This window comes from Penicillium soppii, assembly GCF_028829465.1.
Source record: "Penicillium soppii strain IBT 18220 chromosome Unknown utg000004l, whole genome shotgun sequence".
In the NCBI taxonomy this organism is placed as follows: Eukaryota; Fungi; Ascomycota; class Eurotiomycetes; order Eurotiales; family Aspergillaceae; genus Penicillium; species Penicillium soppii.
In genome coordinates this window covers 3,107,487-3,123,662 of record NW_026643234.1, presented here as the reverse complement: position 1 = coordinate 3,123,662, position 16,176 = coordinate 3,107,487, and the positions used below count along the sequence as shown (strand labels likewise).

The 16,176-nt window shown below is 48.1% G+C and overlaps 8 protein-coding genes across 8 annotated transcripts; 4 read left to right on the top strand and 4 right to left on the bottom strand.

Moving 5' to 3' along the window:
- Positions 1-139: 139 nt before the first annotated feature.
- On the top strand, positions 140-2,094 carry N7529_004579 (uncharacterized protein; the record flags this gene model as incomplete). Its single annotated transcript, XM_057240106.1, has 5 exons — positions 140-508; positions 567-718; positions 774-947; positions 1,020-1,358; positions 1,416-2,094. The coding sequence occupies 5 exons, from the start codon at positions 140-142 to the stop codon at positions 2,092-2,094; spliced, it is 1,713 nt and encodes a 570-aa protein (XP_057099401.1).
- Positions 2,095-4,320: 2,226 nt separating this feature from the next.
- On the top strand, positions 4,321-4,518 carry N7529_004578 (uncharacterized protein; the record flags this gene model as incomplete). Its single annotated transcript, XM_057240105.1, has 1 exon — positions 4,321-4,518. The coding sequence occupies one exon, from the start codon at positions 4,321-4,323 to the stop codon at positions 4,516-4,518; it is 198 nt and encodes a 65-aa protein (XP_057099400.1).
- An 861-nt stretch (positions 4,519-5,379) lies between these two features.
- N7529_004577 (uncharacterized protein) lies at positions 5,380-6,171 on the top strand (the record flags this gene model as incomplete). Its single annotated transcript, XM_057240104.1, has 1 exon — positions 5,380-6,171. One exon carries the CDS (start codon positions 5,380-5,382, stop codon positions 6,169-6,171), a length of 792 nt encoding a protein of 263 aa, XP_057099399.1.
- A 521-nt stretch (positions 6,172-6,692) lies between these two features.
- Positions 6,693-8,553, bottom strand: N7529_004576 (NCS2 family permease; the record flags this gene model as incomplete). Its single annotated transcript, XM_057240103.1, has 3 exons — positions 6,693-7,421; positions 7,475-8,395; positions 8,464-8,553. 3 exons carry the CDS (start codon positions 8,551-8,553, stop codon positions 6,693-6,695), a joined length of 1,740 nt encoding a protein of 579 aa, XP_057099398.1.
- Positions 8,554-9,564: 1,011 nt separating this feature from the next.
- Positions 9,565-11,397, bottom strand: N7529_004575 (MFS transporter; the record flags this gene model as incomplete). The annotated part of the gene is made up of 3 exons (XM_057240102.1): positions 9,565-9,823; positions 9,878-10,284; positions 10,339-11,397. 3 exons carry the CDS (start codon positions 11,395-11,397, stop codon positions 9,565-9,567), a joined length of 1,725 nt encoding a protein of 574 aa, XP_057099397.1.
- Positions 11,398-11,783: 386 nt separating this feature from the next.
- N7529_004574 (uncharacterized protein) lies at positions 11,784-12,690 on the bottom strand (the record flags this gene model as incomplete). Its single annotated transcript, XM_057240101.1, has 4 exons — positions 11,784-11,972; positions 12,025-12,290; positions 12,393-12,431; positions 12,468-12,690. Coding segments are annotated over 4 exons (717 nt in total), but the record flags the coding sequence as incomplete, so codon positions are not given.
- An 883-nt stretch (positions 12,691-13,573) lies between these two features.
- N7529_004573 (serine hydrolase domain-containing protein) lies at positions 13,574-14,737 on the top strand (the record flags this gene model as incomplete). Its single annotated transcript, XM_057240100.1, has 1 exon — positions 13,574-14,737. One exon carries the CDS (start codon positions 13,574-13,576, stop codon positions 14,735-14,737), a length of 1,164 nt encoding a protein of 387 aa, XP_057099395.1.
- Positions 14,738-14,876: 139 nt separating this feature from the next.
- On the bottom strand, positions 14,877-16,070 carry N7529_004572 (uncharacterized protein; the record flags this gene model as incomplete). Its single annotated transcript, XM_057240099.1, has 2 exons — positions 14,877-15,678; positions 15,739-16,070. The coding sequence occupies 2 exons, from the start codon at positions 16,068-16,070 to the stop codon at positions 14,877-14,879; spliced, it is 1,134 nt and encodes a 377-aa protein (XP_057099394.1).
- Positions 16,071-16,176: the final 106 nt, after the last annotated feature.

Below are 16,176 nucleotides of genomic sequence, written 5' to 3'. Positions count from 1 at the left end.
ACGAAAGCAGGTATTGAAGCGCAAATTGTCGTTAATGGAAGAAAAAGGAGCACTCTTGGATGATATGATAGGTCTTCTTCGAGAGACTGACGTGACTTGCGCCGTTCAAATGTTGAATCTGGTTCGGAGTCACGCGTCAATGGAAGAGATCAGAGCTTTTCTAGACGATATCATGAAACGTGCTCGAATCGAAAAGACCCCAGAGATACTCAAAACTCTTATGGAGGTTCAAAAGCTCGATCAAATGCCAAGAGAGACTTCACGTCGTCGGTTGAATGATCAAACCCTGGAAGAGATGGTCCTGTTTCGAGTCCCTGCGGAGCCATGGACCACTGTGACCAGTGATTCAACTTTCGTGTCCCATTTAATCTCGCTATGGTTCACATGGTCGCATCCGTATTTAAATTGGATTGACCGAGATCTTTTTATTCGGGATATGCAGTCTGGAAACCCGGATGCCAAATTTTGCTCGCCATTTTTGGTGAACGTCATCCTGGCGGACGCGTGTGTAAGCGGACATTATCGTATCTGTTAGTGAAGGTTGATGGATTGATGAATTCCCATAGGCATATTCCGACTTACCCGAAGCCTATGGGCTTCATAAGGGGGAATGGTCGCGAGGGTCTCACTTCTACGAGGAAGCCAAACGCCTTCTAGATGAACAAGAAGGAAGAGTCAGTATTACGAATGTCCAAGGCCTTTGTGTTCTATATGTGGTGTGAGTTTATTTGAGCGCAAGGGGATGGGAGAGATCACTGACATTCTCGAATCAGTTCCTGTATGATCGGGAAAGATAGGACTGGTTGGGTTTACTACGGCCAGCTAGCATATGCTACGCAGGAGCTTTCTCGAAAACATCAAGCTCCTCCCAATGGCGCGGACGAGGAAACGATACGCGAGAACAGTGCAATCGACAATGCTATATGGGGGATCTTCAATTTTGCCTCGTAAGCAATGCAGCATTGAATGGCAATGAAACGAGCATCAGGCTGACACCAGGTCCTGTTGGTATGATCTAGGGTGACGGCTTTGGCATATCAAAAAGGAGCATTAATCGCCACACCCAACCGCCGGCATGAAACCCCTAAACGTGACGTCCATCAAGATGTATGGTCCCAGTACCCTTCCAGCTTAAAGACTGCAAAATCTCATCGTGAATGTTTGTTCACGACCCTGTGTGATATGAGCGAGATCATATATGAGCTCAGCTTGAGTTTGTTCAAAGACAAGCACCGAAAACTTGACATGAAATATGCAAAACTGGCCGAAGAGATGCATCTCCGGTTAAAGAAATGGTACGATGGGTTGCCGAAGTGCCTTGCAACAATTGATGCAACACCACATGTGTTGAGTCTCCAGTGCGTATTCCCACCCAGATTGTAGCACTTGAGAGATCCCTCTGACATGTTTGGAAGCCTAAATTATCACACAACCATCCAAACGATATTTGGATATCTAAGAGGTTTGCCGCAAAGCGAAGAAGCAAGCGAAAGCGACAGGATTGAATTTGAAAAGGTACGGCAGCAAGCACGAGAACGTTGTATCGACTCGGCACGCGTGAATGCTGCCTTGGTCGATCAGCAACGGGAATATTGGGGCTTGGACTACATGCCGCCCATCAATATTCACTGGTACACGGTCTCCATGTACACCCTACTTGAAGCTCTGGACGACGAAGGTAACCGTAACGCGTTCGTCAGCCTGACGATCGCCGCCAAAGCAGCCTCACATCGTTGGGCTCTTGGAAGGGGTATGCTGCGGTTGGTGCAGGTCACAGCGAAGCAAATGAAAGTGACACTACCACTAGAAACAGAAGGCCTGTTCTCCGACTTCGAGGCGAAACTTTGGAGACAAGAGGACCGGAAGGCCCTCAGCAGTCAGTATCCCTACCTCACACATTCCGTGAAAGGAGGACCAGTCGATGGGATTGAGTTGGACACTTTTCTGGAGAAGTTCGATGATTTGCAAGTCATGCAAGATTCGAGCTCGAAATCGGAGAACATTGGTAGCCAGAGTGGGCGAGAGGAAACGTTTGGAAAGGAGGAACGGGTCGAGTTAAACTCGAAGGACAAGGAGAAATTTTTCCTATCTTAAAATAGTAGGGATTGAACACAACACACGGTGGAAACCAAAGTCATGATCCTGGGGGAAGGAAATTGGTGATGTGTGTAACAGTGAAGATGGAGTCTGGCAGGAAGCCATACAGAAGGTGTCTGGTCTCCAGAGATAATATCTCACAACACATCGTTTCCTTCTACCCAACTTCTTTACTGAATGCCATAAACTTGGGGTCGTTATACCCAAGCAATAGACATATCAAGCAGGTCAGATAAACTATTGAGCCACGGAGGCTATAGCAAACTCTGGAGAGGACAGCCATTCAGCGTGTGTTTGATTGTTATTGATTCACTATGAGTTTCCATCACTTCTCATGCTCCACGTTTCTACGCCACGCAGGCGTGAACTGCCAGTGAGAAAATAGATCCACATGATCTCCCGACTGATCACCAGCATACGGTTGCACAGAACACCGCAACTTGCCATAAAGAGAGGAGACAGAAAGCAAAGAAAAGGTACATGCGATAGCCAATCCTTTTGACAGGCTCAGGCACAACTTCATGTCATGGCAATATCATTTCTTCCAAATTACGGACAATGACAATCAAGGGCGCGAGGTCAAGGGGGGGGTTTAGGCTGCAAGATATAGAGAACTAATCACTCGTTGTTTCATAGGACTCCTTGTCAGCCTTTCGTTTCAAATATCGTCGGTATGCAAATAATGCCATGACCCCAACCACAACAAGGAAGACAATGCAGAAGACCAGCACCACGCCCCGATTCCTGTTCGCCCAATTGCCTTTTTTACCTCGTTTGACGATCGGGTATAAAGATGGGGACACCAGTTTGGTATAAGGGACCATTTCGATTGCAGGCATACTGTCCCTGGCGGGTCAAAGGTCGGTTGCTGATCTGAAGGTTAGTCTTGAACGAGACTCTAGATTCAGCAGCTGGTCCTTAGGAAAAGACCCCAAAGTGGCATCGTCAATATGAGGGTCTTACCAATACTGTTGACTTGATTAAGATATCACTTGGTACTATCAAAAGGTGGTTCAACTACAACAAAGGCGTGTCAGCATAGTTTTGTTATGAGTTGATAAATGACACGGAAGTGGATGAAATTTATGGAGAATAGCATAAAGTGGGGATGATCATCCTCATCACGGAGGAGCACACTTACTACAACACGAAGCACGGTGTGTTTAAGGCGAAGGGCCAGAATCCACAGTGAGATATAACAAGGAGAGGTGCGGTGGACGATAACAGGTAGTGCAGCAGATGAGTTGTTCACCTTGCCAATGCGAAGGGACGAACAAGCAAGTCCAGAGAGCCGGCTCTCAACGGACAATGGAATTGCCAATCGATGATGATGACTGAACGGGTACCTTTCATGGTGCCATTGTGCCTGTCTACAGATCAGGGCATGTTGCCTTGTGATTGGCGTCCCACTGATTTTCAACCATGGCTACTGAGCTCAAGGCGACAACAAACAGAAATACCCATAGAATGAGATCCGCAAAGCTCCGGTGTTGAAGAACCAGCTCACGGTCCTCAGCGCAGAAGCATAAAAACGCCAGGCCAGATAGTATCTATTCACTATGGTAGGTAGGCAGGGTTGATATTCGTTGCCTAATGTTGAACCACAAAGAGTATTCAACATTTCGGAACAATACCCCCGTCCGACCTCCCTGATTACAGAAATGAACAGCCAGAAAAAGACCAACCCTGGACACCCGTCCCGGGGCGCTGCGTCACTCCTCAATCATGTTCCAAACTCGGCTTGTCATAGCTGGAAGCAATTATTTCAATATGCTCAAACCTCGTGGAATGACAATCAGCACCCTTAGTTGCACGGTCTATTGATATGCATATTGCTCTGAGAAATGAAAACTCTCGAAGATCTATTCACTTCTTACAAAGTCTTTGTGTGCATCATGGCCATGAGACTGGGTTGACGTCATTTACATCCAAGGCCGAGTTTAGCCATTGAGAAGGATTAATTGACTCAAGTATAACACCGGGACGGCAGCTAATCGTCTAAGAGCCGTGAGAAAATAATTTTGAGATCGCTCGGTTTCAGGTGAATATACACAGTCGTTGCTTCCTGAGGCAACACTTTTGACACTGACCAAAGGGGAAAACGAGCACATTCCGCATGTGCGGACACTTATAAAGTCCCTGTATCCTATTGGTTTCCAGGCTCTACATTTTCTGGCATTAGAGTGCGCCAAGAAACATGTTCTATCCCAGGATAACCCTCAAATGGCCACCCCGATTGACCCTCAAGAGACCGTCGGACCAAGCCCTAGAGGCTCCGTTGCGGGACGGGCAGCTACTCAAAATTGTCTGTTAACGAATGACCCCAAGGAGAAGTTCAGCTCAACACGGGCCCGATCCCTACTGCCAAGAGTCCCGCATCTTGGCAATGGATTGTTCTTCTTGAACCACACAGTCGCTTGAAGTATAAATGATCAACAAGCACATACCACAAACCTACTGTGATCTCCTTGATCATGGATCTGGCTCATGCTTAGTATTTGCTTTGTATAGATGTGCCCAAATGGATGATGGTGCATCTCGAATTTTCTAAATGCCTATCACCTCGTATTCGGCCCATAGGACACCAATCATCATTTGGAGCGGGCCAGATTTTGACTAGTGGAGATCTCACGTTGCAATTTGGTCAAGGGGGTCAAGGGAATGGGTACATAAACGGTTAAACAATTGTAATTCAGACCATTAGTCTAATTAAGGGCGTGCAGGAAGTGTCCAGCGCTGCTGCACCCCGTATCTCACGCGATGTCTCACCTTCAGGGGTCAAACTCTGGCTTTGCTACTTGGTATTTCTATTGGTATTTCTATTGCAGAGATTCAAGAATTGGATTGTATCAGGGGTCAATCTAGTGAGTTGTTGGACTTCAGCTGCTGAATATTCCAGAAGCCCTAAAATCTATCTTTACTACTCGAGGGCCCAATCTCTCACCATACACTCGGGACCGTGCCGATCTGCACCCAAGCTAGTCTCCTCGTTTTGGTTTCTAATGCCCCACCGAGTATAGATCAACGGCTGCAGTCATCTCAGGGTCCACAATCCGGGCATTTGACTGGGCCCAAGCCTAAGCCACAAGGCACAACAGCGCAGGCGAGGCTCATTTGAATACGAGGTTTATCCTCCTAATTTCGCGGAGGGGCCAGTGTACCGTACCTGCACCCACTCTGTAGGTATATCACAGACATCATACCCATCCAAGCGCGATTCCGGAATTTGAATTTGATGCTTGGGTCTGCTAAAAATCGACCACGATCCAAACCGCACTCATCATGCTACCACGACACGTCCTTTTATTTGTTCCCTTGGTGAATGCATGGACATTCCGGTATACCAACCAAACAAACGAAACGGAAATCATCCGAGGCACCGATGAAAGGAATTGCACGATTGCGAACATCGCCGAGGAAAAGCTGTTCACGTGGGATCCTGAAGGAACAGATCAATGCGTTTCCATATACCGTGACACTACCTGTGATTCCAGGGGTGGATATTCGTGCACCTCGTGGAGAAAAAATGCCAGTCGAACGTTCATGGCTTTTGACATTATGCCTGAGAATCTGATTCTCGCTAAAGCCCAGACCTCGACACTTGCGTCGACATCAACGCAGACTTCGACATCAAAGCAGACTTCGACCTCTACATCCACATCTGTCTCTTCTGCAACTTCCACACCGACCACGACGCCCTCCGGCGCCGCTGCCGCTGCAGCCACCGACACCGGCTCTTCTAAAGGACTGTCCGGGGGAGCGATTGCAGGTGTTGTGATTGGCGTTGTTGCTGCCGTTGTCATCATCATCGGTCTGGTGGTTTTCTTCATGAAGAGGAATAATAAGAGAGATGCTACCTCTACCACGCCCGGCAGTTACGGGCCACACGAAGTAGATGCTACCGGCTCCTCGATGAGCGGGACCACGGTCCAAGAACCCTTTGCATCGGTTGGGTTCCGGCCGGCTCCTGGATCGAAACTTGTTGAGTTGAAAGGCGATGAGGGGAGTGCTGAGTTGGGCAGTAGCCCGATTAGTGAGCTCGATGGGGGCGATCAACGAATTCGTCGTTCCTAAAAGCTCGGTGATTATGTGGGTGATCTAATAGCAGGAATGCTGTTGGTTCTTAACGTCGTGTTCGTTTGCGATCTTGGTAGCGAGATTCGTTGCGTTCTCCCTTTCATTGTGATATATTTTAATGAATCTGTGGTATTATATTTGATGATAGGCTTTGATTTTGTGTTAGATATTTGATGATAGGCTTTGATTTTGTGTTAGGGTATGGCTGATGTCGTTGACTTATAAATAATTCGTCCATCCATGTTTGCAACATAGTATTATATCTGCATGTGGTATACTTCGTTGTTTTCTCTTAAAAAGCCTCTTTCAATACCATGCTTTTGGCAGATCTTATACAGAACGAGGATATTCCACATGTGATGGTTTGTTTCACGGCATATACAAGGGTCTAGCATATAAAAGTTGTTTCATGATATTAATGGATTATCATCTTCATGACTTAAATTACTGACTAAAGTTACCATATCCGCTACATGCTATGCAAATTTGTGGGCATATATACCGATTGTATCAGCGTTTCATGCAGACTTCACTGCGCGCGCGACAGTCGGTTCATGTCCTTTCTCGAGAGCGACACGCTCCTCCTCCGAAGCGAGAGAACCAGCCGGCTCTTCAGCATACTCTTCATCAGGCTTCCAGAAATCCCTCTTTCCATGAGCAGCACGGTTAACCCACGGTGGCAAGAACCCACCCTTCAGTTTCCAGGACCAAGGATCAGACTCGTCCTTGTTGGGAGGAACAATGCGACCCCCACTGATTTTCTCGATGATCCAAGCACCGCCGTTCAAAGTGATATAGCTAGTAATACCGGCGATCAATCCGTAGGCAATACTGTAAGTGAAAGGCATGATGGCGATGGTCAGGAAAGCGGGAATGGCATCGCCGTAGTACCGCCAGTTGATTTCTGCCGCGGCCTTAGCCATCAATGCACCCACGATCACGAGCGTGCATCCTGTTGCCCAGGGTGGGATTGAGGCGAAGATAGGCGAGAAGAATACGGCAATGAAGAATGCTATTCCGGTGGTGCATGATGTCAGACCGGTCTTGCCGCCTTCGGAAATACCTGCGCCGGACTCAACGAATGCTGTCACGGGGGGACTTCCGAGGAGAGAGCCGATCGAGATGGAGATCGCGTCGACCATGTAGGCGATCGCGCTACCTTCGAAATCTTGTGTCTTCTCGTCGATTGCGCCTGCGAAACGGGCCATGGAGTACATTGTTCCTGTGGTATCCAAGATATCGACATACTGAATTGATGTTAGTCCTGCGTCTTTCGCAGCATATGAATGGTTGGACTTACCAAGAATGTGATGAACGCCAATCCAAACTCGGAACCCTTGCCCGAGAGATTCCAATCTTGGGCAAGCAGAGTGTGTTTGATAGGATGGAAAGTGACCACTTGCTTGAAGAAATCGAACTTACTTGTGCCCAGCTCCGTGTAAGGAAAGTAGGTCACAGGCGTAGTGCGCGGCCAGGAGATGATAGAAACCAGCAAAATTCCAAGGATAACAGCTCCCTTGATGCGATACATCATCAGCATAGCAGTGAGAATACCGCCACAGAAAATACCAATCCACATGGTAGCACTGCGCATCTTTTCGCTGCTCTTACACAGCCCCGTATCGGGGTCCATCATGTCCGATGCACATCCCGCCAACTCAATGGGGGTATCAACGCCACCCTGCACCAATCCAATACCAGCACTGTAGGTCAGACCAATCAATGCAAGATAAAGACCGATTCCGCAACCAGTAGCCAACTTGATGGACGAGGGAAGTGCACGTGCCAACCACTGTCGCATGCCAATTAACGTTAAGCCGAGGAATACCCAGCCTTCAACGAATACCGCGGTCAGAGCAGTCGAGTATGAAACCATGCCGGAACCGCGGGGTCCAACGACCGTGTAGGCGAAGTATGCATTCAATCCCATTCCAGGCGCGAGTGCAATGGGCAGATTTGCAAACAAGCCCATGCAGAAGGTTGATAGGGCGGCAATGGCGGCGGTAGCAGTGACAATATCACGATTGATCTCTTGTGTACACAGTGCATACTCAGCATTGGTTTTGCAGAAATCCTGCATGTCCTCCTCCGGGCATACGCAGGTTCCACCGGTCAACGAGGTGATGTTGCTGTTGACCGAGATAATGTATGCCATAGCAAAGAAAGTAGCGAGACCGGCGCGGATTTCCGTGAAGAAGTAGCTGCCCTTCCTCTCCCTAGGCTGGAATATAGTTAGTCACACGATATTCATCCTGCCATAGCAAAGCAAATGACTAGCATATAACGTACATGACCACATCCCTCCAGACGGAACCATGTTCCAACTGGGCTGCGAGCAACTCGCAGGTTGGTGTTGTGGATCCAGGTCTTGATTCCCATTTCGACGAGTATCAACGATCTGTGGAGATACAGGGTTCCCGAGGACACTGTCGTCCGCGGTATTTAAAGATGTTCCTGCAGCAGAAGTCGAAGAAGAAATCGAAGCTTTCAAAAAAAAGAAAAGACAAGACAGTTTCCCGTCTCAGCCAACCACATTCACCTGATAAGCAGCCACAGAAAACTCATCAAAAAAAAAATTCGCCTTCCACTTTACAGCTATCTCCGCCTCTTGGGGTCTTGGCAGCTTGGCGGAGTCGGTTTCGCCCGTGAGATGCCGAACTTAGGTTCTGATTGGCTGTACGCTTGCCGACAAGGGTCTTCGCCATGGGTCGAGGCTCGGCAACCCGGAGGGGAAAAAGAGTGACAGGCGATAAATCTGTGAAATCTGTGAAACGGCACACAGAAAATAAAATAAGAAAGACAAGAGATCATCATCTGAAGATTTTCCATCGCTTTAAAATGACATATATGATCCCTTGTTACGCCAAGACGCCAAAGCGGCGCTCAACCCTCGTGGGGCTTATTCTTATCATTGACATTTATTGACATTTGGTGATGAGCAGGTTTCAGCTCGATAACGGAGCAACCCGATCAACTACAACTTTGACAGATTGTCAAATCTCTAATATCTTCTTCTCACCATGAACTATCCCATCGGCCGATTCCGATGTATTATCAACGTCGTGAGACTGGAAACTTAGAACTTGAACAGATATCGGATTTGTTCGGTCGTCTGACATCGAGTCAAGCTGAAGCAATACCAAGGTAGGTAAAATTTCTGATATGCCCCTGCGACGTTGCCCGTCGGATGAAATAAGGGGTTGGTATAGCCTAAACTCATTGGTCCGCGGAGAGAAGTATATGTATTCAAGCTTGTCACCACCCGAACGGGTGTATTATATATACAAACAACCCTTGCTCATTATTCAAAGGTCTTTCTATTTTGCTTCGAGGCCAGATTTAGACATTAATTTACCTCCTAGCGCTATGCTCTGCATACAAAACTAAGAATTAGACAGAGTCAGGACCACTTTCTGACTTTTTGCTCGGTCCAACATCAAAGACTGGAGCGAACTTGGACTTCTTTCTTAACGCAGGACCCCATTTGATGAACGCAAGAGGAATCGGCACCATGATGAGCGCAAGACAGCCAAGTAATGTACCAGCCCACTGCACACCCAGATTAACAAACATCTGCTTCGAGAAGAGAGGGAAGGAGGCCCCGACTGCAGATCGGATAATGGTATTCGCAGCGAAAACAGATGCCGCGCTAGATACGAAGTTAGCAAATAGACCGTGGCCCCCTGGTGAGAAGGAATCTTACAATGTCAAGTATGAATCAATCAAGTAATTGAAACACTGCAGGAAGATCACGTAGATTCCAAAGCCAGTCACAATCCCGCTGGCGGTTGGGGCCATCCAATGAATTGACTTCGTCCACCCGGTCCATCCATACCAGAATAGTCCGACGCAGAAGCAGACACCCCCCAAAATGGCAGGCGGAAGTCTCCATTCTGGGACGGGGATGTTGTTGTTGGCAGCTAGCTTTTTACTGTAGGATCGCTGGTCCCAAAGAATGTAGCCACCGGCCAAGAACTCGCCAATGATCAACCCAATGAACGGAAGACTTCCAACACCCAGACTCATTCCATGTATACCTTGGAAAACGACCGGGTAGGCACTGAGAAGAGCGTACATCAGGCCATATACAAAACTCATCCAGAGGGATATCTGTAGTTATGTTAGATTTTGTTATTTGTTATTTCTTTCCCGCTCGCGACTCACCAAAAAAACAATTGGCTCAGTAAAGAGCATACGGAACGGGCGGCTGAAATTGTTGGTAATCAGCTCTCCCCAGTCAAGCTCAATCTCCTCTTGTCTGGCTCGAATGCCCCAATTGTGAGTCTGCCGTCGCAGGGTAGCCGCCTTCTCAACAAGTACAGCAGGGGCATATGTTTCTCGCAAGAATAGAAGACATAGACCCGTAGCAAGCCACCCCATGATCGACGCAATGTACATAGTCCACCTCCACCCCAGATACGACATGGTGATGAAGCCACCAACAAATGGCGAGGCGAAAGGTCCCACAAAAACAGCCATGGCAAACATAGCGATGGCCACGCCTCGCGTTTGGTTGTTGTAAATATCAGCAAAGACGGCAGGGACAATCGCAATTGGACTAGCAGAGAAAAAGCCAGCAAAGAACCGCATCAACATCAGAGTCTGGACATCCTTGCTAGTCGCCGCTCCAATCGTGAAAATAGAATACCCAAACATCCCAACGCAGATTGGCCATCGTCTGCCGATAAGCTCGCTTGCGGGTGCCCATACTGTAGGCCCAGACGCAAATCCAAGAACATACAACGTCACTCCGAGGATCGCTACTTCCGTACTGATATGGAAGTGTGGACCGATTTCACCGATCGCAGATGAGTAAATGGCACTTGCAAAAGACGACACGAAGGTCGTATATGCGAGAGTCACAGATATACCGATTTTGCGGCCGAGCGGCCAGTTCTGCGGATGCAGGGGGTCATTAGCATCGGTGAATTCCACGATGTATTGTTCTGGGTCCGGTAAAGACGGTGGATATGGTTTTCCAGCGCCGAGCGGCAGCCAGGATTCGCGCGGTGCGACTCCAATACCGGAACCGACGGTGGAGCGGTGCTGGAGTCTGTAGGTGTTGATGCGCTCTAGTTCGACTTCGTCCAGATTGGTCTCGCGTCGACTGAGAGGCTGGGGGCGTATAGATGGATGTTCCGATAGACGGTGGTCTGGGCTTGTTACGATGTTGCTGAGGTCATCGCTTTCGTCTGTGCTGGTATCGCGTGGGCTGTGCTGCATGCTTAACAATATATGTGTGGTTGATCACCGATGTGAAACTGTAAAGCTTACGATCCGGACACGAAGGTTGTTATATATTTTCATTTTTAATTTTTTCAATGCCGCGAAAGCATGCCGTGATATCGCAAGAAATCAGATCCTGTTGGTTGAGTTCCATTTTGGTTGCTTTAAGTTATGGTCCACGTCGTCATAGAGTGGTGGTCTTCCCCGGGTGATCCGCATGTCCAAAAAGGGTAATACGCTCCGGGTAGCATACCGAGATATACCCTACGTCTGTGCCGTAGTGCTGGAGTTTTTTAAGACAATTATAAAAGCACACTGTGTTCTCCCGCCCGTTGTTCACTGCGGCCCCTTCCAAGCGAAATTCTCTGTCGTGATCGTTGGTCCTAAAGAATCAGAGATTTCCGCAAATTCAAATTGCACCCCAATTGGACCTTAACAACGACGGTCTTGCCATTGGGAACCGGCGCAAAGACATGTCTAATTTCATATGGTCCTTGATTGGGAGAGAAGTCCATGGTAGCGGAAAGAAAAGACGAGGTTTGCTGCCAGCGCTGCTCCCAATCTTCTAAATGCTCAGGATATTTTTTACTAGAAATGCATTCCCGGTCACTTTGATGATCAGACCGCATTTATGGTCCGTGTTGGGCGGCTCCAGTGCCAATGCAACGGCTGTGGGAAGAAGTTTCTGGCCAATGTGGAGGTGGTCAAAGGTGCAACTACAAGCACGGAGTAGTTTGAATGGGATGCTTGTTGATCGTTGGGAGTAAGTAAGGGTAAGGGCTGTGTAATTCTGTTGTCGGGGCTGCTTTCAATAGCTTGCACTGTTGCATCTGCGCTGGCCCGAGCTTGACCAGCAATCTCGACGAAGGATTCGGCCAAATCCTTGCCGACTATGTTAGAAAAATAGAATATGTGATCTCAATATCGTTTTGAATTTGCTAGTGATGAAAGGCCCGGGATAGGCCCGAACTGATGACCATCAATGGACTGACTTGTAGGGTCGATGAAAACAACCCGTGTGTCGATGCAGCCTGGGGCGTGTAATTAAAATCTTAAGCTATACAAACAGCAAAAATCAGGCCATAAACGCTGGCCGAATTCTGCTGGAGTTGTGTAAGAACTTTCATCCGAAGTTTCCGTTCTGGGCGAAGAAGATTTTGGAATGACCAAAGCTATATCTAGAATAGCTATCCGGTTAAGCTTGTTCGATGACCTCTTTGACTTGAGCAAAATGGAAGGTTGGCGGGGAAGCAAGAAGCAGCAAGGCCGATAATGGAGATTTATGGTTTGAACTGATTGTCTGCTAAGTATAGAAGCTCAAGGACACGCAAAGGGGATTTGGCTCGCTTGGGGCCTAGCTGGATATATTGAGGAAGAGAGGAAGTAGGGGAGAGAAACCAAGAATAAAAGGAGGGTTCGTGAAACAGTGCACAGTCCATTATCGGAATGAGGTTCAGGCCTACTATGTCTCCGGCCACCCATGATCTTGTAGGCGCGACATAATAATGTCCTATGCTAATTTTATGAATCATGTGCTTCTGGTTGTGCAAGCCATGAAGATATTTGATTGGCGCAACCAAAACCATATTCCCGAAAAGTTCCACCTCTCCCGTATTTCCATTTTCATGCAACCTTATTCAGCCTGCATCTCTTCCAAGGTTTGGGTGTTGATAGATTATTACTCTAAATACATATCCCAGTATTTTCGTTCAAAGACATAGAGAACCCTGCATTCAAATCTGCATCATTGTAGATGCAAGTGGATGTTTGATTCTGGTCTGGTAGCAACAATGAGGTGTGATGAGCACATACGATTGAGATGCCTCGGCAAGAACACACGACCGAAACAATAAATATAGAGGAAAGCACACAAATCTACCGGATCACGGAAACGACAGCTATGATTTATCAGTATTTATAAAAATCTTCACTAGAAATGTTCGGCTGCACTATTTGGGAAATAGATTCGCAGACTGAAGAAATCAGGCTGTTCAAGCGTCCGAATCCCCGCCATCAGATCAGCACTAAAATCTCTAGTAAGAGACAACTAGCTGAGGTTTGAAATATAAATATTGAAGGCCCCACGCTGCGATTCCAAGGTTCTGACCTGGAATATTTCCCTCCACAATCTTGATTTCACTTTGATTCACAAACCCCCAAATCAAATACCACCATGGCCAATGCAGTGAAAGGGTCTTGTGACCCCGCATTCAATCGCGTGCGCGATCTTCTCCAAGAAAGACTTACCTCGGAAGAGGAACTCGGCGCCTCGCTCTGCGTGAACATAGATGGAAAGAACGTCCTCGACCTCTGGGGCGGTTACGCCGACGCCGAGAAGACCCGCCCGTGGGAAGAGAACACCCTCACCGTCGTTTGGTCCTGCAGCAAAATTGTCACTGCCCTGGCTGCTCTCACTCTCGTTGACCGCGGCTTACTGGACCCAGAGGAGCGAGTCTCTAAATACTGGCCTGAATTCGGCGTCAATGGAAAGGAAGATGTGAAAGTATGGCATATTCTCAGCCACTCTTCTGGCCTTTCAGGGTGGGAGAAGCCCGTGACAATCGATAATGTATATGACACTCAGTTTTCGACTGATGAGCTAGCCCGGCAAGCGCCATTTTTCCCGCCTGGTTCTGCCCCTGGATACCAAATGCTTAATCATGGACATCTGATAGGTGAGCTAGTCCGGCGGATCAGCGGTAAATCCTTGAAGCAGTTCATCGCAGAGGAGATCGCTGGTCCGTTGGGTGCAGATTTCCGTTTGGGCGTTCCTGAGGAGGACTGGCCGCGCACTGCGGATGTTGTGCCCCCTCCACCTGTGGCCCTCCCCGAAGGCATTAATATGGAAAGCATGATGGTTAAAGTGTTTACCAATCCCATCGCAAACGCTAAGTACTCCGAGACTCCTGCATTCAGGCAAGCAGAAATTGGTGCTGCGAACGGGTTTTCTAATGCACGATCTCTGGCTCTTATTGGTTCTATGGTGTCTTTGAAGGGAACTGTGGATGGCAAACAATATCTTTCGCCCAAGACTGTTGATCAGATGATCCAGGAAAGGATTCGTGGCGTCGATCTGGTGTTGGGATTGAACCTGAGATATGGTCTCGGTGTTGGCTTGCCTGTTCCGGAGACTACCCCCTTCCTTCCCGACAGCAATCTTTGCTTTTGGGGAGGTTGGGGAGGATCCGTGGTGGCTATGGACTTGGATCATCGGATGACTGTCACCTATGCAATGAATAGGATGACAAATGGAATGTTGGGTAACGCAAATTCTGAGGCTTACATCAAGGCGATCTATGAGATAGTGGCAGCAAGTGAGCGGGCATCTTCTCTGTGAGACATACAGGGCGTTATTGTTGTATATTGACCTATGTATGTTACCAATGAGTCCAACACAGACAATTCAATGGAATATGAACAAGTCCACCAAACCCCGAAATAAAGATCGAAGTCACGTTCTCTCAGCCAATAATTGGTCATGTCGACTTTTTAGCTTTGGAAACCTGCTGTTTGCTACCACCCGTCTCGGAGAACACCAGCTCATCCCGCTCCCAGATCAACTCCACCGCAGCACCGGCAGGTCCAGCAAGAACAGTCAGCAGGGCAACCTTAAACAGGAGGCTGGGCCAGGAGACAGTGCTGAGTATTTGTTTGTGGGCAACGGAATACAACGATATAGCCCAAACCAGAACACCAGCAGACCCGATCATGTAGTCCCACCTAAGGAAGGCATGAACACCATGTCCAAGATTATCAACCGTCAGTCCAGACCAGGGAAGCGGAATGAAGAATACGTTGGCTGGATGGAGCGCTTCCAAGAAACGCTTTTCGAACAACATGGGTACGGCAACAGTGGCCAAGGACACAATCCACGATACCAAGTGCGACAGCGATGCATTGATGAAGGCAAATGCGTAGACCCATCGCAGACTGGACATAGAAGCACGGTGGTTGACTGAGAAAAACGGAGACAGAACGTAGTATGCGGCAGTGCTGAGAATTGAAACATATGCAGGCCAGGGCTGCCAGATGGCAATTGCGATTTGCTTAAAGTCCACCGAAATCACAGAAGGAGCAGGCAAAACCATCATATTAGTTGGAACCATGAAGCCAACAACAAAAATCAATGGTAAAACTGCGAGGACTGCGCGCGGAATCCGAATGTTGTCTGCGTGGGGACGGCGTGCTGTGATTGAGCAGCCGAGCTGAAGACCCAGGATCAAGGGGGTTGCGAAAGCGAAAGTGAGCACTTGGGCTATGAGACCAAAGATCAACGGGCTATTGTTCCGTCAGCTAAATGTGCATTGGATTATGTGAGCGTTTTTGAAAGAGACATACTAGGCTGCAACTGTTCCGGCGTTTCCCTTTCGCCATGATTCCAAGACAACCAAAGTCCATGTCGCTCCGAAAGTACCGGAAAATCCAATACTGTGGAGCAAGAGTCCAGGATTTTGCCCATCCAAAGACGGGTAGAAGAATGTAGTCAGGAGAGTCAAGAGATGGTCGACAGGCTCAACCCCTGTGTATACTGTCCGCAAAGGCTCGTTCACACCTGGGAGCTTGCCCGACTCGATGGATTCGCGACCCAGAGCATCGAGGCCATTGATATACGAAAAATAGAAAATGGCGTAGAACACGAACGCGCTTAGAGAAAAGAGTACGTATCTCATGGTAAAGGATGAACTTTGTGTAGGTGTTGTTGTCAAATTCTAAAGCACGGACAGGGGCAATCGCCTTATAAGCGACTGGCACCATATGCCGTATGGTGTGAGACCG